Source organism: Dendrobium catenatum, unplaced genomic scaffold (genome assembly GCF_001605985.2).
Source record: "Dendrobium catenatum unplaced genomic scaffold, ASM160598v2 fragScaff_scaffold_911, whole genome shotgun sequence".
NCBI classification, from domain to species: domain Eukaryota; kingdom Viridiplantae; phylum Streptophyta; class Magnoliopsida; order Asparagales; family Orchidaceae; genus Dendrobium; species Dendrobium catenatum.
The window spans coordinates 1,421,832-1,447,783 of record NW_021319373.1 but is presented as its reverse complement, the minus strand read 5'-3'; the positions used below and the strand labels follow the sequence as shown (position 1 = coordinate 1,447,783).

Sequence of the window (25,952 nt, the reverse complement as noted above, 5' to 3'; positions counted from 1 at the left end):
TGACAATTGTTGGTGGTGATCGTTAATATTGATTGTTGTGCAAGGCTTTGTAGTTCTTTAGATATTTGAAGTGGTAATTATTAGGTTGACAGCTGATGATGTACTTGTTGAAGATTGAGGTGATTAAAGTCTAATGACATTGTTTGGGAGAAGGCGGTCGTGCAATGACAATTGCTGGTGTTGATCGTTGATATTGATTTGTTGTGCAAGGCTTTGTAGTTCTTTAGATATTTGAAGATGAAATGGTAATTATTAGGTTGATAGCTGATGATGTACTTGTTGATAAAGATGATGATTGATTCCAATTATCAAAAAATTATTGTTGGCTTATGAAATCCACGAAAAAAAAAAGACTAATTGAATGACATTGATAAGAGAAGACAATGATAAGTGAGTGTTGGAGTGGATTTGATATTCAGCCAACAATGACTCAATTAGTAAGAGCCCAACCAACATTATAAAATGCGAACAAAAAATACATTAATATTGCTTTATGTTACAACATTATAAATGAGAACAATAAATACAAATTATAGATCATTTAATAACTTTATCTCTTTTAAACTTGTTGCGGGCTAGAATATACGCGGCGATAGAGTTATTAAATTTCCGTCTCAGCATTGTACGGATATCCAGCACACAAACATGAGAGAAAAAGAAACACCATGATTTTTATGTGGAAAACCCTAGAAAGGGAAAAAACCACGGGGTCACGCCCAAGTTGAAATGATTCCACTAGTGTTTGTTTAAAAATACAAGAGGCTGATTTGTCCTTAAAATTTAGGACAATCAAATTATAATGTTTCACTACCAGATTGAAATCCAATCACAACGTTGGGCAGAGTTTTGTAATATGATCATAACGTTGCGCAGAGTTCCGACTTCACTTGGAGATCAAGCAGAAACCTGGCGTCCTTCGGAGGTCTGGTAGAATTTAGGTGTCATTTGGAAGTTGGGCAAAATTCCGACGTCGGACAGAACTCTGGCGTCACTTGGGAAGAATTCCAGCTTCATCCGGGCATCCAACAGAATTTTGGCGTTACTTGGGCGTCGGGAAGAACTCTGGCGCGCGGTGGTCGAGGAGGAGTTATTGTCTCGTATCCTTCTCTTCTCTTATTATCTTCTTCTTCTCTTCTTCTTGCTTCTAACTTGGGTCCCCTCTCATGAGAAATGAGGGGTCTATTTATAGATATTTTGGAGTGGCATAGCTTGTAAATAGGTGTGCGATCAGGAGCAAATATGGAGTGGTCAAATGGATGGCTGATATTGAATCTCTTGATTGTGTACCATTCATCAGCAATTTGAAGGTCTTAATGATGTCGGAATTCAGCGATCTTGGGCTCGTTGGATTTGTCTTGTCAAGTCGCTCGATTCGACTATAAGAACGTCATATTTGAAAACCGTTTGGTAACTCAAATTATGGTTTGAACCTTCCAACAATGCTTCGAGTGCTTGATTTGGACTCATTTGGGCTTGGATTGAGTCAAATTTGGTGTCGTTGAGTTCGTATTTCCGAGACGCTCAGTTTGACTATAAGTTTGCTGAAATAGGAGTTCAGGTGATCCCATATTTAATTTTTGAAATTCCGGCTCGATTTTGCCTTGAGATTCGTGCCCGATCAAGATAATTTTTTTAGGATATATCAAAACTATTATTTAACAAATCAAAATTATTATATAAATTGAGAATAAATGTAATAATGTGTATATTATTCAAATAATTGACGAAGAATTTTTGGAACTCTCATATGCCATGATCCAAACTTATTAAAAACTTGCAAAGATAATCATCAATAAAGACTGGATTTTGCATGCATACAGAGTTTGTTTGAGATGATTGCAATTTTTTTAAAAAATTATTATAAATTGAAAGCAACTTTCTAGCACAAAAAAAATTAAAATCAATAAAAAAAATAATAATCAAACATAAATTATAGTAGCTACCCCCAAAAGAAGCCTCAAATCTCCTTATCTTTCTTGCCATAAGCTGATAAGCAAAACTCCATTTCATTTTTATTATTCACAAAATGGCCAAAAAAAAAAAAGTTACAACCTTACAATAATTTATTTTAAAATAACTTTTTTATAGAGCCCAAAGGATGAAAGGATAGCCATCTAAGCGGGACCCATGGCATAGCAGCTCCAAGAAGCGGGCGAAGGAAGATGCTGGTGGTGGGACCATGGTGGCGTGGCAATAACTCCACCTTACCTCTTCTTTACATGGGGGCACCATGTCACTGTTCTTACCATGACAAGTTAGTGCATCTATCACCCACCACCGACCCCTTCTCTTATCCCTTTTCTTATCGCGGCTCTGATCACCGCTTTTGCTCATTTGCTAACGTCACCTCCGGTCATCTTAGCGCTGTTCGCCAGCCGCCCTAACATTCATTAAAAAAATAAATTAAAATTTTGAACGTTTTTTTTTTAATTTTTTCTAAAATAAATTTTTAGTAAAAAAAATTATCCAAAAAAATTTATACTTTAAACTAAAAATTTATTTTAAATAATAGAGGAAGCTGTCCCAACTAAAATCAAATTATGTTCAGCTATCATAGGGATATTGAGGATCTAAATTAGCTCATAAGAATACGCATAGTGGGGTGTCAATTTCGGGTCATATATCAAGTTTGGGTCGAATCCGAAACTGACACGGCACTATTCAGGTCAACCCAAATCCGACCAATTTTTTGCAAACGGTCGATTTTTTGGAATTGGATCTAACCCGCTTCAGGTCCGGGTCAACCCGACACGACCCGAATGACTCTGGACCGTGAAAAAAATTGCTAGTTTTGATGTAAAAAAGGGTCAATATCCTTTTTTCGGGTCAAAAGTGGGCCGAAAACAAGTCAATTTCAAATTTCGGGTAAAAAAAGGATTAATTTCAGGTCAGTCTGAACTCGACCTGATTTTTGAAACAAATCAAATTGTTGAACCCCAACTCGATCTGTTTCAGGTCCGAGTTGATCCTAACCCGAAATTTTTGGGTCAGATTTTTAGTGTCAAATATTGACACCCCAGTGCATAATGGCTTATGGCTTATGAGCTAATTCAATGGAGTACAAGAGATGAATTAAGAAGGTTTTTTCATATATTTATCTTTGAGCAAGATATCATAATTCTATTTAGATATAATTTTTTAATTATTAAAAAAAATAATAATTCGAGCTATACTTTTTATATCTATTAAGATAGGAAAGTTGTAGAAATAATTTAACTAGCATGATCGTAAAAAATAAATTTTTACTATAAAAATTTCTGATTAAAAAAGGTGGAAAAAATAGAAAAAATAATAATAAAGTAAAATAATAATTACTATCTAGAAATATAATAATAATAATTATAATTAATCTAGGCGATAATGCATGGCACAACTTCCAACCCAAATGGTGACATTACCCTCCCCTAATGGTGTCTAATTGTCTAATGTGGTCAGCGTTCAGAATCTGGTGAATCGGTGATCGAACCCGATCACCCTGATAAGCACACTACAGGCGAGATTAGCTTGTATTTTGTTAACTAAACTCTAATTTAACTGAACGTACCCCCAATTTGCTCAGCCTACGGAGTGGCTTTAGGAAGAAGAATACTATTCGAACAGGCGTGGCAATATCAAAAGCGATCTTGCCAACCTTTCCGTATTGGGCTAGACTCTAGAGAGATAGAGAGGGAGCGAAACTGCGAAAGGGGGGCGAGGAGAGAGGCCACGGGTTTTAGCACTTCCGCGCGATTATAAATTCACGTGAAAGGCCCTCGGTCACGGCTGAATCGGTGCGCTTCCCTTTCTTGGCGGCGGCGGCGGAGAGGGAGGCAGAAGAGGAGGGGGGAAAAGGGAAAGAAGGTAACGAGGTCTGCTGTATGTCAGATCGTAGTGACGAGGGATATTACGGCGGATTCGGAGAGCTCGCAAACCCATTGCAATGGCCGCAGCTGAGGAAAAGACGACGCCCAGATTCTCTAGCGCCGAAGCCGTTAGCGGGGGCGCCGGTGGGGGAAAGGGTGGCGGCGTTGGAGCGGCGGCTGGATGGGCTGCAGAGGATGCCGCTGGAGGCCACGGCGGTGCAAAGACTATGAACGCCGGTGTTCTTATCCGGCCTGTCGATGATTTACCGGATCCACCGGCAAAGCCTTCTACCAAGGGTAAGCGAAACGACTCCTCACAGGCGATCGGACCTTGTTTTGTTTCATGCAATGTTTTTATTCGTATGTTGAGGGTGGAAACGGTCTGCCTTATGTTCCTGTTATCCTGTTATCGGGTCTCTATTTTTTTGGGTTTCTGTGGCATATGTTGTTGCGGCGCGGCAATGGGTAGCTGAGGTGGATATCGCTTTGTTGAGTAGAAGTGAAGGAAAGAAGAGCAAATGGACGACGGCAAGTCGAGAGACATGGAGTGAGTTATTTGAGCGCAGAAGCCGTTATTTGCCACAAGACTGGAGTAACTTGTGTAGTGTAGATTGGTTTTAAGAAGCTTAGGGAGAATCTGGATGAATTGGCGGATGATTGAATTCAATTTCTATGCGAAAACTTGGGTATTAGAGCAAGAAAATATCCAAGACTAAGGATGCAGAGAAACTTTTTGGTCATTATTGTTGGTTATGAGTAGGGCTTATGTAGGAGGTGCCTCAGGTTTGGAGTTTCTTCCCTCGCTGTCTCTGTTTCTCTTTTATAATTTCACTAAGGAAAATAGTTGGATTGGTATGTTGAAGGGGGAGGTTTTCAGAATTTATATAGTTACCATTTCATTTTTAGTGTTTTTTTTAATGGAGGGTGTAGGGGGAAAGAATGATCGAAGAGATGGCAGGAGGAATGTTTGGGAATATCATATCGTAGCCCGTGGAATGCTAGCTCAACTGATGGTGAACATCAAAACAAGCTTTCATGCTGCTTGCCATTGAGTATAGCGAAATAATGTTGTTATAGTTTTCCTTGATTCAGCCACATGTTTAATTATATATGTCTCATAGATAAGTTATCAATTGTATGAGCATATCCTATCTCGTGTTGGGTTTATATTACCTTTGTTTGATCGGCTAATTTTTTTATTTCCAACTTTTTTGCCCAGATATGTGTCTAATGTATAAGTTATAATTGTGGCGATCATAAGTGTTTACCGCGCTTGTTAGATTTCTTCTTTTCTAGTTGTAGGTTAGTGATCATTTGAGGTTACTCCCCTAGGCCATACTTTGTCTCCACCAAATATCACATTCATGTAACTAACACCAATTGTAGCTGATGAAACTTATTAAAATTCAAACTTTCATTAGATGTTAGAGAGACTTCTAGATTTTTCCTTAATGTCTTTGCAACTTCGTTTACTTGGTTTCAATGTTCAATATAGCATAGGAGATGGAATGATCATTGTCATATAGGTCATAATGTCATATAAAAATGTTTTCTATGTAGCTTTTTCTGAACACTTGATATGTATAGTCTACCAGAACATGATTATCCTTTGCCATAAATAACTTACTGCCCTAGAGGTTTGGTTGGTTCACTGTAGTTTAATTTTGGAATGTTGACATGTAGTTCAAGGTTTGCAGTGGTCATAAGCACAAATTAATTTCTTGTTGATTTTTTGTTTGATTGGCGTAGATGATGAATGCCTTAGGCTACCGTGCATTACCCTAGGTGCTCATTTAGTGAAGGAGACACTAAAAAAGAAGTAACTACTCTACTTAAGAAAACATTTTTACTCCCTCACCAACTTTGACACCTGTTCTTGAGAAATAACTCTCGTTATTCTGTTCGAATAATAGATGCATTTATCACTGCTATTACTCTTTTGATATTGAAATTCATTTGATTTAACATGGGGTTTCTTTGGTTGATCAAAATTGGGAGGAATCAACACTTTCAAGTTGTAGAAATGAAAGTTGGGGAACCACTTTAAATAAATCTATGGTTTAAAGTGGTACTTTGTTCTTCCCATTTTTTGTTGTGGAGGAAGTGGAATAACTTTGATAAAATTGTCTAAATGTGCTTGCCTAAATTTGTATAATATATTATGCACATTCTTCCGGTCCACTGTGACTAGCAAGTTAACCACTCTTTTCTCGAGATTACCTTATACTATTCTCTTGCAATATCAGATGCATGCATTAGTAAGATTTCTAATTTGCTCTAGAATTTTTATATGATTTTACATGGGTCATATTTGTTTATTTGTGAGTGGAAGGAAGTGGCACTTCCTATTTAGAAATAGAAATTGGGGGAGCTATTTCTAAGAAAGAAGTTTGTGTGCGTGCTTGGTTGTGTGTTAAGTGATGCTTCCTATTACTATTGTTTGGCTCTTTATAAGTGGAGTAATGCACGTGTCCTATTACTCATTGTTTGGCTCTTTAGAAGTGGAATAATGTGTTTGTTGTTGTTTGTTAAGTTTACTCCATGTGTCCTATTACTCATTGTTTGGCTCTTTAGAAATGGAATAATGTGTTTGTTGTTGTTTGTTAAGTGACGCATCCTATAACTCACTATTTGTTTCTTTAGAAGTGGAGCAGTGTGTATTATGTTACTCATTATTTGGTTCTTTAAAAGTGGTGTAATGTGTGCGTCTATGTATAAATTATAAAGATGGCTCGTGTGTTTATATTCATACAAATGTGTTGACAAAAAATGACATATATATATGTGTGTGTGTGTGTATGTGTACGCACTCATACACACATATTATATGAATGACTTAGTTCAAATATGTATCAGCTTGGTTGATCATGCTTACATGTATTGCCTATCTTCTAGTTGATCTAAGGGTCAGACTAAGTCATCTCTATCGAGTTTTCTTGTCCACGATGCAACGTTGTAGAAATCATATTAAACTGATATATCACATTCAAGTAAACAACATATGCATCTGACTGCTCTTAAACCCAGGGTGATAAGTCTCAACCTACTTTACATTTTCAACAACCAATTATCAATTTGAATCCTCCTATTAAAATTCAAACTATTCAAAGCAAGTGGAATTGGGCCTTTTTGTGGATATAAGCCTCATATTTTACCAATCCATCATGCTGACTCAAAGCATCAAGTCAATTAAGCAAAATTAAATCTTTGGGCCACCTTGCCTATAGGACAAGGTTTTAAACCACCTTTTGGGGCCTCTATAATATTTGAGTTACAAGCTCCATATATAATCACACCAAAAACTAAGGTTATACGCCCCGGCCTTCTGGCTAACTCATAGGTAGAATAAAAAGTCTCATCCTAATTAAACTTGATTCTTCTAATATTTGTAAAATCTAAAATGAACCCATACTTAGGCTGGCCCCTTTTTTATAAAACCACCAATGAAAACTAAAAGCCATATTTGTTCATCCTAGTCTTCTCAGGATAACTAAAAGGTGACAACCTGTGATTTCTAACCATATTTCATGGAAATTACATCTTACAATCCTCGAACTTTACTGTGTTGGTATGCTAGTACTAACGGAATGACGAAACCAAGGAATCTTGATCGAGTCTATCCATTTTTCCAAACTTACCCCATTAATTTAATTGAAACCCGAAAGTTGAGCCTGAGACTAAAAATCGAGTCTATGTAAAAATCAAGAGTGTTCTCCTATAAGATCCTGGGATAATGAATTATGGGGATTTGCTCCTATTGGAAGTTTTGATCTCAAATCTATATGAATTATGGTTAGAATATTAGGAAAAAATTGGTGAAACTAACCTTAATATGCATCTCTGAAAATTAATGCCTAAGTTTAAGAGGGGCTGGTGCTTTTGTTGTATGATCAATGGATTACCTTGCACGAATCACAATAATTATTCATCTACTTGATAAATATGAAATGCCCAATTTGTCTATGCCATTTTCCAAGACTAGCAAATTTGAGGGATATCTTTAAGTATGCACTCTTTGGAAGCGCATAAAATGAATATTGAGGTGAGCATTATGATTTTATGTGTTTTAATTTTTGTTTTGTTTGGATAACATGCCTGTGATGATTATCCTATGGAGAACAGTATTCTCATATGTTTTGATCAGTCATTAGATTTGGTTTACTATTGTAAGTCATTTTGATGCAACTCCTGGACTCGCTAGGTTAGCTGTATCCAATTCTTTATTTCAACATGCTTCTAGTATTTTTTTTTTGTCCAAACACTAATTCTAGAAATTTTCTGTTATTCTTGACCGTTGATTTGGTTTCAGGTTTTTTTGCTAGTTTCAGTCATTTGTTAGTCCTGTTGATTGTGTTAAACTTCGTGCACTATATCAAGAACCGCAATAAGAGTTTCACATGGTCTGACATTGCCTTCATTAGTTGCTAACTTCTTCAGCTATTTTCTTCTGTGGTCGTTCTCTACATTTGTGTTTCTTTCTACTTCTTCCTTACCGGACATTGTAGCTTTTATAGGTTATTGGGTTGCTTGCTTTCTTGGCATTTTACTGTAACCGAAAATCTAGAATTGTATGAAGGGAATTTTGAAGTTGGTAACTTATTATATTACTAAACCTATGGTTAAAAACTAGTTCTTGTTGGAATTCACGTGTGTTGAATTGAAACTTATAGTATTAGGACAGATATTAGGAAATTATGAGAATCTACTTATTTTGGGTATTTTTGGGTTAAAATTAAAGTTGAATGGCGGGATAAAATTTTTTTTCCTTTCAAATTTTGATTGTTGATGGATGTTAATTCTTCAAGCACTTTATTTTGGTTATTTTTTGGGTTACAAGACCTTTCAGGTATTTGAAATTAAAGTTGAATGGCTGGATAAAATTTTTGTTCCTCTCAAATTTTTGATTGTTTATGACTTAAATTCTTCGAGCACTTGCAAGTTTGGATGATAACTTTTTGGCGTTTTTTCTTTTTTGCCACGGGAGACCTAGATCTTCTAATTTGGTATTTATATAGTTCTTCTGTTTTTTTTTTTTTAACTACTTAATGATTGATTTGTATGCATTAATAAAATATTGTCAAATTTGATGAGTGTCAGCTTCCATTTTTATATTGTGCATATTAATCAATGTAGAATTTTATTTGTTTTCAAAATTTTTAGGGAATTTCTGATGTTTGCTACTTCCAAATTATCATTATGAGTAAATGAACCATGTCTTTTTAATATTGCATCAAAAGTGACTAATTTTTGCTTAAGTTAATTGAGAACTACGAATTTTTATTTTTGTGTATTTTTTTTTTACTAATTTTATCCTAGATTTGCATAAGTGAACCCTAAATCATATAACATTCTATCGTATATTTTGCCTATAATAGGTCCTGTAGGAAAGTTCTCAAGGAAGTTAAATGTCAGGGTAAGTATAAGTAGGAACACTCGTTTAAATTTCAGGGTAAGTATAAGTAGGAAAACTCGTTTAAGTTACGTAGTTTTGTTTCCTTGTGAAGTTTGACTGATATAAATAAGGTGTTATTTTAAGAATAAAAATTATGATATTGTACATCTTTATTTAATTACTTCATTTCTCTTTATTTGGTATTATGCAGGCATCCAGGTGATGCCGAGGGCTCAGACAAGCCACCCTTTAGATCCGTTATCTGCTGCGGAAATTTCAGTGGCTGTAGCAACAGTTAGAGCTGCCGGGAAGACCCCTGAGGTTGGATATCCTGCTTGTTGAGATGCTTTATGTACATTTGCTATTATTCTTTATTATTTTGTCTTGATATGAATCATTTGGTAGATCATCATGTTTCATTTATGGGATATTCTGGCCGTTAAAAGCATTTTTAATTGATACATTTCTAGGTGCGAGATAGCATGCGATTTGTTGAAGTAGTTCTTTTGGAACCAGAGAAAAGTGTTGTGGCCCTTGCCGATGCCTACTATTTCCCTCCATTCCAACCATCACTGCTCCCAAGGACAAAAGGTGGTCCTGTCATACCCAGTAAGCTTCCGCCTAGGAGGGCTAGGCTTGTGGTCTACAACAAGAAGTCAAATGAGACGAGTATATGGATTGTTGAGCTGACAGAAGTACATGCAGCAACTAGAGGTGGTCATCACAGGGGAAAGGTCATCACGTCAGATGTAGTTCCAGATGTCCAACCTCCTATGGTATGATTTTTAAAAGAGAGTATGACATAGGATTGAAGAAATATGTTTTGCTAATTTTTTTAATTCCTATCTTTGAATTTGTGTTTAAAATGCTATGCATTACCGGCAAATATCTCCAAACTTTTTTGGATTGAATTTACTATTCTTTACACTCTAGTTGCACCTGAACTTTTTTATATCTTGACTATATTCAGAATTTCATGCAGTTAAAGAAATGTATATCAGAATAAAATTAAATTATTAGGGTTGTTTCTAAGTGCGGTTCTTCCTAAAGATATTTCTCTTGTAGTTCTCTTGTAGTTGAAGATTTTTAAGGTAAGAGTCACTTAAAAAACTTGGTACTTCCCTGTAATTTTTACTGTAGAAAAGGGTGAATATGAATTTAGATGTCTCAGCTATTGCTAAAGATATTCGGAGTATTCAAAACAAGAAGAGATCCAAAAGTATAATAATAACCTGTTTTATCTGCCTCATATGGCTCGACTTATGCAAATATTTGTTGCAAAATTTTATTTTTAAATCAACTAAAGCCATTTGACATTAAGCGTGAGTGTAAACAATGATTTTCAGTATATTTTGATACGTTGGGCACTAGGCATCAATATATTTTTAATTTTACAAACATCCTGTCATAATAAATAATGATGGACAACTAAAGCTATGTCTTACAAAGCTATAAAGCTAATCCTTAATACTTTCCTATCACACAACAGGCCTGATTTATTCCTATCACACAACAAGCCTGATGCATTCCTTCACTTCAACCATCCAATTTGAATTTTACTAATAATATTCTCATTTATTTCACTGCCACTTTGAACAATAGACTCAAGATATCTAAAACAAATACTCTTATTAATGACTTAATCGTCCAAAGTTGCAATCCCTCACTAGATATGTTACTATTAAAATTACACTCGTATATTCGGTTTTAGCTCTCCTTAAACGAAACCATTTAGACTCTAAGGTTGATCTCCATAATTCAAGTTTACCTTCAACTCTCTTTCTAGTCTATCAACAAGAAAGATATCATTAGCAAAAAGCATGCACCAGGGTACAATCTCTTGCAAATGTTTAGTAAGAACAATGACTAAAGCGAAAAGATATGGGTTTAAAGCTAAGAAATTCTTTCATCTTCTGAGCATTTCCATGCCTCTATTGTAATATCATTAGCTTCAACGGCTTTTCCATACCATATTTTTTTAAAGCCTTTCGAACTTTAATTTTATTAATACGCTGATAAAAACAAAAATTTCTATTTTTATTTAGGGTGTTTATTCTCACACTCTTCATTGAAAAGCTTATCAAAATATCTCATTCACCTTTGTTGAATATCTTTTTTGATAAAAAAAACTTTTTGATCTTCATCCCTAATGCATTTTACTTGAACTAAATCCTTGCTTCTCTTATTTAGTTGCATGACTAACTTATACATATATCTTTCGTCTTCCTTAGTATATAATCTATTACAGAAATCATTAAAAAATAATATTTTTTGCATTGCACATTGCTTTCTTAGCCTTTTTTTATATCTTTTTTAATTTTTCAAGCTTTTACACATAAAATAATTTTTATAATAAAGCTTTTTATTTTTTAACTTTTCTTGCATATTTTGATTCCACCAAAATTTTTTTACTATTAAAGAGCTTTTATTTTTAATACTTCGAGCATATCCTTTACAACATTCCTAATATCATTAACTACTTTTTCTCAAATAACATTAATTTCCTCCTATATAGTCAAAATCTTAAGATTTTGAATCTTACTCAATATTTTTGTTAATGTTCTTTAAATGCCCTCTTCTACTCCTAAGACAATATTTTACTTTATTTTTCATATTTTATCCTTCATCTTAAAGTTCAAAACTAAAAAGTGATACTGAGTATATAAACTTTCATTCAGAATAATTTTATAATCTTAGTAATTTAAATGATATATTTTTCATATAAGAAAATAATTAATTTGAGTTTTACTGTATCTATTCTTATAATTGATGAGATGCTCCTCCGTTTACTTAAATAAAATATTAGCAATTACAAAATTAGAAGTTAGAGCAAAATCTAATATGGTCCAATCACCTTTATTAGTAGCTCCAAATCGACAGTCCCCATAAATATTTTTAAAATCTTTTACCTCTCTACCAACATGTCCATTTAAATCTCCTACTATAAAAACTTTTTTTTAAGAGATATCTTTTGTATTAATTCTTCTATGTCATTCCAAAATTTTAATATTGAACACATATATAAACTTACTTGAGAATCATAAGTATTTATAATATTAATGATCTTAACATCAATAACAATCTTTAAAACTATAATTTTATTTTCAATTTTATTAATTTCTACAACATTATCCTTCAAACTATTACCTATAATCACACTCACATTATTTATAGTACAAATCCTACCTGAATACTATAATTTAAATTGCAAACTATCAATCTCATTAGTATTCTCTCAACCCATTTAGTTTCCTGAATACATAGAATATTTATCTTCATATAAATCATGATATATATTAATTTCATTAATTTGCCGGTAAAAGAATCTATATTCTAAGTTTCTATCTTAATTATAATTTCATGAATTAGCTTCTTTGTCCGCATTCGCCCATGATGTGAGAACTTTGCTTATTTAACATTGCACCCGGGTGTTGGTGCAGCATTATCATGGGTGCGTAAAATGGTCTTATATCTTTAATTTTTTTTTTAATAATGAAACATACCAAAAGAATATATGTATTTTCAAGTACTATATACTTTTTTAGAAATTGCAATTTCAATAATAAACAATTGTTGAAGTTGAAAAATGAACACTGAAACAGTTCAAATCACTGAAGTCATTGAATCTGAAACTTTGGCCACCATACCGAAAACCCAAATGAAAACTTCGGTTAAAATTACTTTGTTTGGTCTGTCAATTATATATGGTCCTGATTTATGTAATATGCTTGTCTTGATGTTGCCTCACAAATACAGGATGCTATGGAATATGCAGAATGTGAAGCTACAGTAAAAGATTTCCCGCCATTCAGGGAAGCCATGAGGAAGCGAGGCATTGAGGACATGGATCTGGTTATGGTTGATGCATGGTAAAACTGTTTTTTATTGTTCCACTGCCTTTTCTAGATTTATTGTTGCTTTGTAGTTAAGTTATTTCTTGTTCTTTTATGTTTTTTTAATGTTTTTTTTTTTTTATTTTGTTATCAACTTATTTCTGCAGGTGCGTTGGTTACTATGGCGAGGCAGATGCCCCTAGCCGCAGATTGGCTAAACCATTGATCTTTTGTAGAACTGAGAGTGACTGTCCCATGGAGAATGGTTATGCTCGTCCTGTTGAAGGCATCCATGTTGTTGTTGATATTCAGAATGTGGTGGTTATTGAATTTGAGGATAGAAAGCTGGTACCTCTACCTCCTGCTGATCCGTTGAGAAACTACACTTCAGGGGAAACACGAGGAGGTGTCGACCGAAGTGATGTGAAGCCTCTGCACATTCTTCAGCCTGAAGGTCCAAGTTTTCGTGTCAATGGTCACTTTGTTGAGTGGCAGAAGGTACTTTTAATTTGTAGTGTATGCATTTTCTTCTATTCCCAATGTATGTTAATCATAACATTCTTATACTGAGCGCAAGTGTTATTTTTCCTGGATCAGTGGAACTTCCGAATTGGTTTCACTCCTAGAGAGGGTTTGGTAATCTATTCTGTTGCATATATTGATGGTAGTCGTGGACGTAGGTCAATAGCTCATAGGTTGAGTTTTGTTGAAATGGTTGTTCCGTACGGAGATCCTAATGAACCTCATTACCGGAAGAATGCATTTGATGCTGGTGAGGACGGGCTAGGAAAAAATGCGCATTCTCTAAAGAAGGTTAATTACTCATCTTCTGCTGGGATTTTCTTATAATTTTTGGTCCCTATGCTAAAATTTTGTATGTGCTTCATTCATATTTTACGAATCTCAGGGGTGCGACTGTTTGGGCTTCATCAAATACTTTGATGCTCATTTTACAAATTACACTGGTAGCGTAGAAACTATTGAACAATGTGTATGCTTGCATGAAGAGGACCATGGGATTTTGTGGAAGCATCAGGATTGGAGAACTGGCCTTGCAGAAGTTAGACGTTCAAGAAGGCTTTCTGTGTCATTTATATGTACAGTGGCTAACTATGAATATGGTTTCTTCTGGTATTTTTATCAGGTATCTCACATTCAGATGAAGATCATGCTTCACTATTTCCCTTTTCTTTCTGCTGAAAAGAAGGCAGTTTTATTGGTTATTCTTATATCTGCACGTAACAGACATTGATTTTAAGTATTTTTTTACAAGCTGCTAACTTGATGATATAACTTGGGTAACTTCATTTTTATGCTATATTTTGAAGGCTTAAGATGCATGTTTGATTTTTTTTTTACTTTCATATTCGTTGATAAACATGCTTAATTTCTCATTTCTTATGAGATGCAGGTCTCCTTCTAAATTTGATAAAAAAGTGATTTATTAGTTTGTGCTTTAACTTCATCAAGATTTTTTCAAGCTGACAGCAAATTCTTGTAGTTGGCCGTAGTCATTCTAATGCATTAATCATTTTAACTCCATTTGCAAACCTTCATATAGTCTGAAGGTTTTGCTTTGAGTAGATTTAAAATTGAATACATAGAGTATAATTTTAGCAGTAATATATCTAGTGGCGGGATTGTGATATTGGGTGATCAAGTCATTAAAAAGAAATGCACGTTTTAGATATCTCGGGTATATTGTTCAAATATATGATGAAATAGATGTAGATATTATTAGTAGAATTCAAGTTGGTTGATTGAAGTGGAAAAATGCATTAGGCGTGTTGTGTGATAGAAAAATACCCCTCAAACTTAAGAGACAATTTTATAAGATGGTAGTGAGATCTGCAATGCTTTATAATGCAGAATGTTGGCCATTAAAATCGAAGCATAAAATTAAGTCAAGTATTGCAGAGATGAGGAATTTCAACTGGATGAGTGGCTTTACACTTAGAGACAGAATGCAAAACAATTATATATGTAAAAAGGTTGGACTAGCTCTAGTGGCAGATTAGATTAGAGAGTGTCGTCTTAGATGGTTAGATCATGTAAAATGTCTGCCTTCCGATGATCCTGTTAGAAAATGTATTAGATTCGGCCTATGTTAACAAAGGTAGTGGTAGACCTAAAACAAAGTATCAAGAATGATATTTTTTATTAGATTTAAATGAGAATCTCGCTCTTAAAAAGATACAATGGAGGAAAAGGGATTTATAAAGCCAACCCTAAATAGTGAGGATAAAGGCTTGTTTTTGTTATTGTTGTTGCAAACTTATAGATAGAAATAATTTTCAATCGTATAGGTATTGCTTTTGATTTTTATTTTCTATTCATGTTTTGAGCCCGTTTTATGACATGTAGACCAAAATGTAATTCATCTATAAAGAACTACTTAGATTTTGTTTAGCTTATAACTTTCTTATGAGCATGCATGCTTAGGTTTTGTAAAATTCAGTTATTCATGTTAAATTTCCTTAGATTTTATTCATTGAATTTGATTTGGATATATATCAATTATTGTGATTTTTTTTAGTTTGAGCCACATTTTTTGTCCTTGATGTTTAAATTTACAATTAGACCGGTTATGCTATATTAATCCAAATGTTAGGCAATAAAAAAGTCATTGATATCTAAAGGTAGGTGTAAAAAATGAGAATGCTTAGATGAATATATGCTAAAATTAAAAAAAGATAAATTGATGAATCAATATAGTAGAGAAATAATTAGAGTTTCATCTATTGAAAATGAGATAATTAAAAATAAACTTGGATGATTTGATCATATATATAATGAATAATGTAGGTAGTCTTAGGATCTAAGGATTTCTAATACAATTCTAATATGAGGTATAAAAAAAATCAGGCAACAAGCAAACAAAAGTCATACATTATTGGAATATTTAAATATTATATGCTGCCTTCAATTAAAATAGAAGAAAAACCTAATAAAAATTGATTCAGACTAAAATATAGTGGCATTCTTGTAGAAAGAACAACTTGAAATCCATGATCATGAAAGACACATAAATGCTCTGAAATTTACACACTTGTTGATAATTATATTGTACAAATTTGATTAAAATCAAACCCTTTCAAACCATCAACAAAATATTGAATAAGAGTAAAAGATTGGAAATAATTTATTGAAAGTTTCCCTCTCTTTTACACAATGATAACCGCTCTTGGAATTTATCAAATTTATCACTTGGTCAAAGAATTTAATCCCTGGTGTAGAAGAAATATGACTACTAACCAAGGTTTTATTTAAGTACTAGCTGTGGTTTTTTACATACCTAATACCTCCATTGATAATCATAAAACCAGTATGGTCCCTTTTTCGTCTTCATCAAACACTATAGCCACCCATCCTTATCATCCATTGAGCTTTTCTCGTGCGCACTGCAAATTTCCTACCCTAACTTAATGCACTTGTGCCCAATTAACCTGCTTCTATGTCATCATGCTTCTATGTCATCATGCTTTTGTACCATCGATGCAGGCTCACATTGGTTCTGCACCTTGATTGTTCTTCTTATATGCTTTGTGCTCTCTCACATGTCTCCTCTCGCTCTCTCACGAGAGCCTGCACGCATTCATAGCCCTTAATAGCTTCTAGTTAGCTGTATAGGGCTCCAACTATTTCACTCTCACTAACTATTGCCCTCAATCTAAGGGGGAAAGTAATATGGGTGTCAATAAATGAACCGATTCGTCAACCCGACCCAAGCTAGATCCAAAAAATTCAAGTTCAGGTCAATGTTTAAAATTGTGCAATTAGGTATTGAGGTGTTATCCGTCCGTGAGGCGAGGCGTAAGCCTCAAGGCGTTTTGAAGAGTAAGCCTCAACATTCAAAAATTGTGTAAAGTCAAAATGAAAAACTTTTATAGAATAATCAAACAATATATTAAAAAAAAACATAAGAAATAAATTTTCATATATATGAAACATAAAAAATACATAAGACAAAGTATCAAGCAATAAATTTCATAAAATATAATTGAAATTTAATCATCACAATAATAAAGTAACATAAGATATAGTTCAACTCAAAATTCTATCTTTCCCAATATCTTGCTCATCGACATTTAATTCAAAAAAAAAAAAAATTACAATGACATTACAACTCAGAAGTCATCGGCGCCGTCATCATTGAGTGGATCTTCATTTGAATCATTGTCATAATGAATTGCTCTCTCCCCGAACTCATCACCTGTGGAGTTCAATGCCTCTTAGTCTACTTCTTCCTCTATATTAGTTATTTTCCTCTTTCCTAAATATTTTTTATCAATATTAAAATGAGTAATACTTCAAAGTAAATAAAGCTTTTAAAAAATAAAATTTATATATCTTTTCTGTTTTTTTGTTTCTTTTTGTGATTGGTTTGTGGTTGATGTAGATGTTTTATTTCTATCACCATCAAAGAAATCAATATTCAAATATTCCTCTCGTAATTCAGATGGTGTTACCTCAACTTTATCATATACAAATCACTCATTATCTGATGTCATATCCTCTTAAATCAAAGGATATTCGTCATCTTTCAATCCATTTTTCTTCAAGTTAATATCTTTAAGTTTCTTATTGTATATGATATTACACTAAGGAATTCATCCTTAAAGTTGTCATACGATTTCTCCTCTTTGTGTGCACTTGGTTGTATGTGCTCCAATTGCGTTTACATCCAGAGAAAGAGCAAGTTAATCCCAAAACCTTCACAGTGAAATGATTAAATTCTTGAGTGTCATCACCAAATTGAATCCCCCACTCAACTGAGATTTACAGAGATGAGTACAATAAGTACTAAGTAGAATGAATTTTAAATAAATAAGTTTTTTATACATTGAAGCAACAAATCAAAATTCATGGAGATCAATTGGAAATAATAGTGTCATTTGCCTTTTGCAATTAAAAAAAAAAACTCTCTTTATTCTTAAATGGTACTAATTGGATGTTAGCATTAGATTGTTTCAATTGAATCAGCTATGGGTCTATCGATACAATGATCTAATCCTAATTTTATCTTAGGATTTGTTAGCCTGTTTTCTACATATTGATATTTTAGTCTCTTATAAGGTTGGACTCAACATGACCAAATGTGACCGAGTTGTTGACATTTTCTTACTCAACAAGTCATAAGAAAGACTGCAGTAAGAAAACCCCTGTTTTATCAGTCTGATGACAAGAGTTTTTAAGGCTCAAGCTATCTGATTTGATGAATTCAAGTAGCCCAGACCATCCAAGAAGTTCTTTTCAATTGGTTAAAGGTTCAAAGTAACAGCAAAAGGATGGTCCAAAACTTAAGATGACACCAAGCCGAGTTTGGTATCTCTATCAAACCAGATTCTTAATTTCCTTCAATAGTAAGTCTATCATGCATAAAGCAAACACCGGAAGAGCTTCTCTTCTTCAATAAGTCTGATAAAACACAAAGCATATAACAAAAAAATTTATCCCGAAGTTCATACCAAGCCTGAGGTTGATGTCAAGGAATTTTGTCATCAATTTGTCTATTATACACTAAGTTCTGGACTGGTGATTATCCGCCGTCAACCTAAAATAAGCTCTGAAGGTTAGGTTATCAATCATTAGAAATCAATATCAAAGCTTATCCATGATAAATAATGAAATTAGAATCTACACTTAACATGAGGAACACGGATCATCAAGTTTTATAATCATGACATAATCATGGAGTAATCTTCATCTCAAAGTGTGTATTTTTGGTCATCAAGACTACTTAGGTGGTGAAGTTTTCCTTTACCTTTCAAGAAAGTCTTCACAATCTTGGGGCACATTAAATAATTTTTTCCATTCAATTGGTTTGAAGCTTGTAAGTTCTGGAATTCTTCTTTTGTATTGGTTTGGTTCGCATTATTCATGACACTTGGCGCTCTTAAAGAAAAATTATAACTCTTCGATATGGAGAAGGAAACATATCAGATAAAAGGAATTATGCTGAAGGTTTAATGAAGCATTCAAAGCTTTCATAAATTAATAAATTAAATTTGTAATGAAAGATTTCATCCCAATTTAATTCAAAATTTAAATAGGCTATGAATTAGTAAGTTTCCTAAAATAGGATTGATAAATTAGGACAACTATTCAAATTCAAATAGATTTGAATTTGATCATTAAGATAGTTACCTAAACAATGAAAATTAATTTAGGAAAGATTTGATGGCAACTGGAGATGGGAGGAAACCAAGGGGAGGGCCGGCGGCTTGTGACTTGGCCGTGAGTGGTGGTGGAGCTAAGGCCGGTTTGGTGGAAGTAGGGAGAGGATGAAGACGGCGACTAGAAACAACAAGAATGAACAAAAACAAAGAAACAAAAGATAAAAGATAAAATCACGAGCCTTAGACTCTTTCGAAGATTGACGGGTGATACGTTGCCCTTCTTCAAGGGACTTCAAGCCATGAGCCCGGAACCATCCTGCGGCTTGTGAAAACTCCTATTCCTTCCCATATGAATCTCACTAACGTCCTCCCAAAAGAACACAAGTGCAGAACACAAATTTTATTATAATTCCATCATACCTAACAAGAGAAGGGGTCTCTATATATAGGGCTCAAAAGAAACTAAAAGACATATTTGCCCCTTGGGCTTACATAAGACAAGACTCTTAAATAAAAGGGTAAAAAGGAAAAAATGCAAAATTAAATCAAAATATAATTTATAAACTATAATAAAACAGAGTGATCTCGGCCGTCAATCTTCGACTCTTCCTTTTAATATCGTCCACCATCGGATATACGCATCGACGTCCCATTCAATTTCTGTTATCTATATCTGCCCTCTTTGCTATGCTTTGCAGGATTTAACCTTCCTGTTTTGTTGTCCATTTTATATTGTTCCACCATCACTTTCCAGTTCTCCTTTGGAATCTGCATTTGAATCTACATCAAGAAGTGTTATCTTGGAATTTCAGACGTTTAAATGAAATAAGTAAAATCAAAAGCAGGCTTCCATTGAACCTACTGAAAGCTTTATGATTATAAAAAGTCATTCAAAGACATGTTAAGTAATAGAATTAGCTTTGAGTTATTTATGTAATGCATTTTGACGGATGTAGACTTAAATGCATTCAAGTATTAATTTCATTATTATTTTTAATTAGTAATTGAGAAGTGATAGGTTGCTTGATGCAATAGATTCACTTCTTTTACAGGATGGAAAGATTGAAGCTGAGGTAAAGCTAACTGGAATTCTAAGCTTGGGAGCACTGCTACCCGGTGAATCAAGAAAATATGGTACTACAATTGCTCCTGGCTTATATGCGCCAGTTCATCAACATTTCTTTGTTGCTCGTATGGACATGGCAATTGATTGCAAATCTAATGAAGCTTTTAATCAGGTGTGCGCTACTTCTATTGGTAATTTCTGTTTTGAGTTTTTCTTTATTATACGTTTTTAAGGCACAAGTGAATCATTTGAAGCTGATTTATCATTCTTATAAAATAATTTAGAAAGGATCGCCTTTCTGATCTTGAAAGGATGATTGATATTTCACTTTGCACTTGTTCTCAGGTATATTATCCATCCTTCAAAACATTATGGGCATTATAACATTTTCATATGCTTTAATCATGTTTTACCAGCCACAAAAAATTGGACTTCTAATCCTCAACGTGACTTCAACTGTTATTTCGATTTGTTCTATGTATAGTTTCATTTATTTTACACTTTATTTTAGCTATTCTTTGTTTCATCTTTCTTTTTTTTTGGTCATCCACAGCCTTGTGTATAATTGAGCACTCCTTGTACATATTTCTGTCTGCAACCTGATATTTTTATTTCTCTTTGTTCTCATTTTTTAAAGAGAAGCTACAACCATTTTTATGGATTATATCTTCTGGAAATTGGTAGGAGTTTTAGTTTTGTAGTGATCCTCTTAAGAGTATCTATGATGCGTGTCTCCGAGTGGAAGTCCAGCACAATTATTGAGAACATAAAGATTGGCAGATTTTCTTGCGAAATTCCCGAAGATCTTTTAAAAATGGTCTTAAGAATTTCTATAGACATGAATTTGCATCATCCTTATGACAATTCTATCATAAGGGAAGTTCTCTGACAACGATATATGTTTTAATTTTTTCTATGAAACTAGTTATTAATGGATTCTGGACTTCATGTATTCAGCTTCTTATTGGAGTCTGATATAAAAAGGCTAAGTTTGATTGGCCAAGGAAGAAGGAACAGAAAGCTCGATTGAAAGGTGGTATAGGTCCATGCCTCTTGATTCCTTAGTTAATGTACATTGCTAAAAAAAGTAGCAGTAGTTCAAACACTAATATCTTCTTTATCACTATGATCGATTGCATTTGTTTGTTAGTTCACATAAGAGTAGAAGCTGAGGATGATGCTGATTCATATCTTTAAAAATCCCGATTCAAAAGAAAATTGAGTTCGAATTATAAAAAATTGTGATTCTTACAGTTAGCAACTTTAATTCAGATCATATTTGATTTGAAGCCCTACTTTAAAGTTAAGCGGCTATCTAATTTAATTGGATGCCGTATAGTTAGCTTGATCAAACAAATAAAATGCAATGTGCTACTGGACACATGAAAGAATCGGTCACTTTGTAAAATTTGCATCAACTTTTCTGCCCAAGCTTCTCTAAAACAAAAGAATGTAGGAACTTTTATGATGGCCTAGGAAAGGAGAACACTAGAATCGGATACATTGCATTAAGGACATGAACTAATAATTTTGACTATTTATGATGAATTACTTGTGACAACTAGAAGTAACTATTTTTTAGAAAACTTATAATCACTTGTGAGTGTACCATCTTTTCCGCTGGGTACACCTGAATGACTGATTTTGCAAACTTATTTAGTCAACATTTCTTTTAGATTGCATATAGCATGAGTACCTCAAAAGTTTTCTTATGAAATGAAGAAAAGATTATGATGAAATGAGACAATAAACTAGATTTTTCTTGGAATAAAGTACAGCTTGTCATTTTTGGTTTCAGTTATTTGTTTGCTTTAACTACTATAATACAACGGTTGGTTCACACTTGTGTGCATATTTATTTGATTCTTAAAAGAAACATGTACAAAAGTCCATTAACTGGTATTCGATAAGTTTATTGTTAATAACATAGATTAATTGTTTAAGGATATACTTTCTTAGGTATGTACCTTCTCATTGTTTCCCTGTCTTGGAAGATAGCTATGGAACAGGCTTTTGATTGGGTTTCATTTTTCTCGACTTCTCAATATATTAATATTAGATGTTGCTATGAACGTTATTATGCTTATGTATTTTTTTTATTCATTAGGTGGTGGAGGTGAATCTTAAAGTTGAAGAACCGGGCAAAAATAATGTCCACAATAATGCATTCTATGCAGAAGAGACAGTTCTTAGGACAGAATCGCAAGCTATGCGTGATTGTAATCCTTCATCAGCACGACACTGGATAGTAAGAAAACATAAAACTGTTTTGTTCTTCTCATTGTATGTTGCTTTTTAAGGTTTTGATCTCTTTCAAATGTCTCTATATTGTGTGAAGTATTAACCAATAACCGCAGTGAAGAATTTGGTCTACTGAGTGATAGTTGTAAGATAAAAAGCTGAAGTTATTAAAAGTATGGTCTGATTTATTCGTGATTATGAATTCAAGAGGGAAATTATTTCATTTTCTTAGCTCTAAGAATCGGACATAAATTGCACATATTTAACACCTTATTTTTTGTTTGCAAACCATAATATTATAAATTAGATGAGACTTAGCCACCATCAGTGCTTGGATTTAACTTTTAGGCTATTGTGGGACTCTTGAAAGCAAATGAACTGAAATTCAGAGTGCTAAATTAATCATTTTAAAAAGATTTTCAACTCTTAAAATGCCTGGAGTTCTTTGTATATACTTTTTCATGCAAACCTGTAATTGTTAAGCTTGGCTTTTCAGATCTGTGATTTATGTAGTGCTTATCTTCCCTTTTCTTTCTCTTATGCGGCTTCATGATTTAACCCTTTATGATTCGTACTGATAAGAACCCTAATAGTATTCAAACCGGGCAATCTCCATGCTATTCTACTTGGTTTTTCTGATGTTTATAGCTGACCTGAAAGCCCATCGACCAAACAGTTTTATCAAAGAGAGAATGAATAGGGGAGAGAAAATGTAGTTTTGATGGCATGTAGAGGAGAGTGCTGGCTTGTATAACGAGTTAGCAGCGTAAGGGATGCCATGTATTGTGCGGTAGAAAATTGGATACCATCTACATTGCCTTCCTCAATTTTGTATGTATTCTATCTTGTTTTGCCCAATGTGCTGAAGTAAGCTCTAGAATATTAGAATGAAGTAAAGTTTGCATATGATGACACTGCAGTGTGTTGATCAATTGCACTGGGAACATCGGCTGTATTATCTTTCCTCTTACAATCTTCATCATTCTTTGTCACAATCTTTAGGTGTCACTGGTGTCAGAACCTCATATGAAGCAATACTTTTTTTTATATAGCTAATGTCATCCTGCCATAATTGTGTGAATCGTAATGTTAGATGGCATGTGCCCTTTTCTATTTTAGGTGAGGAACACAAGAACCGTCAATCGAACGGGACAATTTACAGGCTACAAACTCTTACCTGGTTCAAATTGCCTGCCATTAGCTGGCCCGGAGGCAAAATTTCTAAGAAGAGCTGCCTTTTTGAAGCACAATCTTTGGGTTACATCATATAGCCGTGATGAACTGTACCCTGGAGGAGAGTTTCCCAATCAAAATCCACGTGTAAATGAGGGATTGGCTACATGGGTTAAGAAGAATAGGTCACTTGAGGAAACGGATATCGTTCTCTGGTTGGCTTCTTTAACTCTTTTTAAAATACTATTGGTTAGCTTTTAATTTTACATAGCAATTGGAGGACCTATTCATGCAGAAGGATTTATTAGTGTTGCTATTGTTGATTTGTCATGCTCATTGTTACTGATGTGCAGTGGATAATTGTTGCTAAAACTATATAAAATTCTTTGTTTGCAGAAGCGTGCTTTATTTATCTTCTATTTCCGTATGTATTAGTTCATTTTTTTTTGTCCTTTTTTCACCTGGGAGTTGTTATTTGAAGGAGTTGCCTCTCACATTTAAATATTGCATCTTATATTACTGTTCCAATAAAACCACATGTGAAAATTGTTTTGGTTCAGTTTTTATGTTATTTTTTAGCTGTTATATTGCCTGTATAATGTTTTATGATCTAAATTCTTCAATAAATTTTATGCATTTTAAAGAAAAATAATATCTTGTTCCGTATATTTCCGTGGATATATGCTGTCATTCTGGCTCAAATGCCTCTATTATTTTACTTGAAATTTTTTTTTCTACTGCCTTTATAAGCTGAATGCAGTTTCTATTAGGAAAAGACCCTAACCTTTTTTTTGGCAGAAGAGTCAACCCAACACGAAGAGGATGAACCACAAGAACAAGCATCACAAGAGAGACTAAGATTTGCATGTTTAGGCTTTTGCAAGGCTACATCTATGTTGCATGGATAGATGGTGGTTCTTTCATGTCAGAGTACAAAATATTGCTTAACAGATTTTGCCTTCCAACTTAACTTAGTTTCCCATTCTTTTCACCTTGTTTTGTTCCCCAAGCAACCCTCCAAATGGCGGCTCAAGAATAAAAGAAAAGAAAAAATATATAATATCCTTCCTTTCTTTGTTCATGGACATCAGCCACATGAACCTTCTAGTTGCTTGAGCCTTTGGACACCAAATCAAGTTGCGTATTTATGAGCTAAGGGGATTCCTGAGAAGAAGCTATGCGTCATTCTGATCTCTTCACCGTGCTCTTTTGTATTTGCAAGCAGTCATCAGATGGAATAGTTGGTAGAAAATAATAACTTTGCTTAGTTTTGGGAGAGATTAGATAGAGATTTGATATGTGGTACTAGATTGACTTGTTAAAATATGTTTGCAAATGATTTTTAACTCTAAAAATTTGTAAGAGAAATTTATGATTTTGATGATGAGGACATATTTGTAATCACCTAATGTGGGCTCCGAAAATTCGGCCCCGGCCTCCCCTCTCGCTTTTGATTTATCCGGCGAGGGAGTTTTAACAGATAAGTTCCGAGGTAAATTTTGGATGGCAGATGGGTTTGTAGATAAGACACTACCCAGAGATTTCGCCCTCATTTTGTGAGGACTTTATGATCTGAGTTCTGGTTTCCTATAGGCGCAAGCCCCTATAGTTAATTACCTCTCCCGATCACGAGAGAGAACTTTTGATTAAGGCTAGTCGTCAATCAGATACGTAGAGTATACGTGTTAGCTGGTATATAGTAGCAGCGTGGATTTGGATTTGGGAATTTGGAAATAGTTTGGACGTTTAGAAAATTTGATATTTAAAATAGAAATTTCACCGTCTTTCACTTAAAGCGGATGGTGGGGGAATGAATGATGGACCCGATCAAGATCCCATGGTTCCGTGATCCCTGGCCATCATGGTCCCTGGTCTACTTAGTCAGAGGAGGCTGTCGACCCAACCTGACAGAAGGATCCTTGTCGACAGCCATGGGTTGCTTCGTCCAAGGGGACCTTATAGACCTGGGGTGAATGTTTGTTTAAGGGGATAAATTTGAATCCACCTTAGCTAACAGAGGGCTTTGTGCCCTATCAATCATATCCTATTGATTCATATCTCAAGGATTTGATGCCAATAAGGAACATAACGGCGATGGCCATAACCGGTATTTCGTGGTGCCATTTGACGGCAAAACCACTCGTTTCAGAGGGCCCCGAGTCATAACCGTTTATCCTGCGGTGCCATTTGGAGGCAAAACTGCCGGTTAGAGGACACGTACCACGTCCTTAATGACAGGAGATTGTTTGAGAATGGATCCTAGTGATATTTTCGACTAGGCATTTG

General features: G+C 34.2%; 1 protein-coding gene across 1 annotated transcript in view; it reads left to right on the top strand.

Moving 5' to 3' along the window:
* The first annotated feature begins 3,677 nt into the window (after positions 1–3,677).
* The window catches only part of LOC110109737 (copper methylamine oxidase), a 39,821-nt gene continuing 17,546 nt past the window's right edge, over positions 3,678–25,952 (top strand). The window contains exons 1-10 of the mRNA XM_020840935.2: positions 3,678–4,139; positions 9,446–9,555; positions 9,705–10,010; positions 12,991–13,103; positions 13,235–13,565; positions 13,665–13,880; positions 13,975–14,211; positions 20,239–20,424; positions 22,360–22,500; positions 23,613–23,881. Coding sequence (XP_020696594.1) covers positions 3,920–4,139; positions 9,446–9,555; positions 9,705–10,010; positions 12,991–13,103; positions 13,235–13,565; positions 13,665–13,880; positions 13,975–14,211; positions 20,239–20,424; positions 22,360–22,500; positions 23,613–23,881 — 2,129 coding nt within the window. The 5' untranslated portion in view covers positions 3,678–3,919. The remainder of the gene's footprint in view (positions 4,140–9,445; positions 9,556–9,704; positions 10,011–12,990; positions 13,104–13,234; positions 13,566–13,664; positions 13,881–13,974; positions 14,212–20,238; positions 20,425–22,359; positions 22,501–23,612; positions 23,882–25,952) is intronic.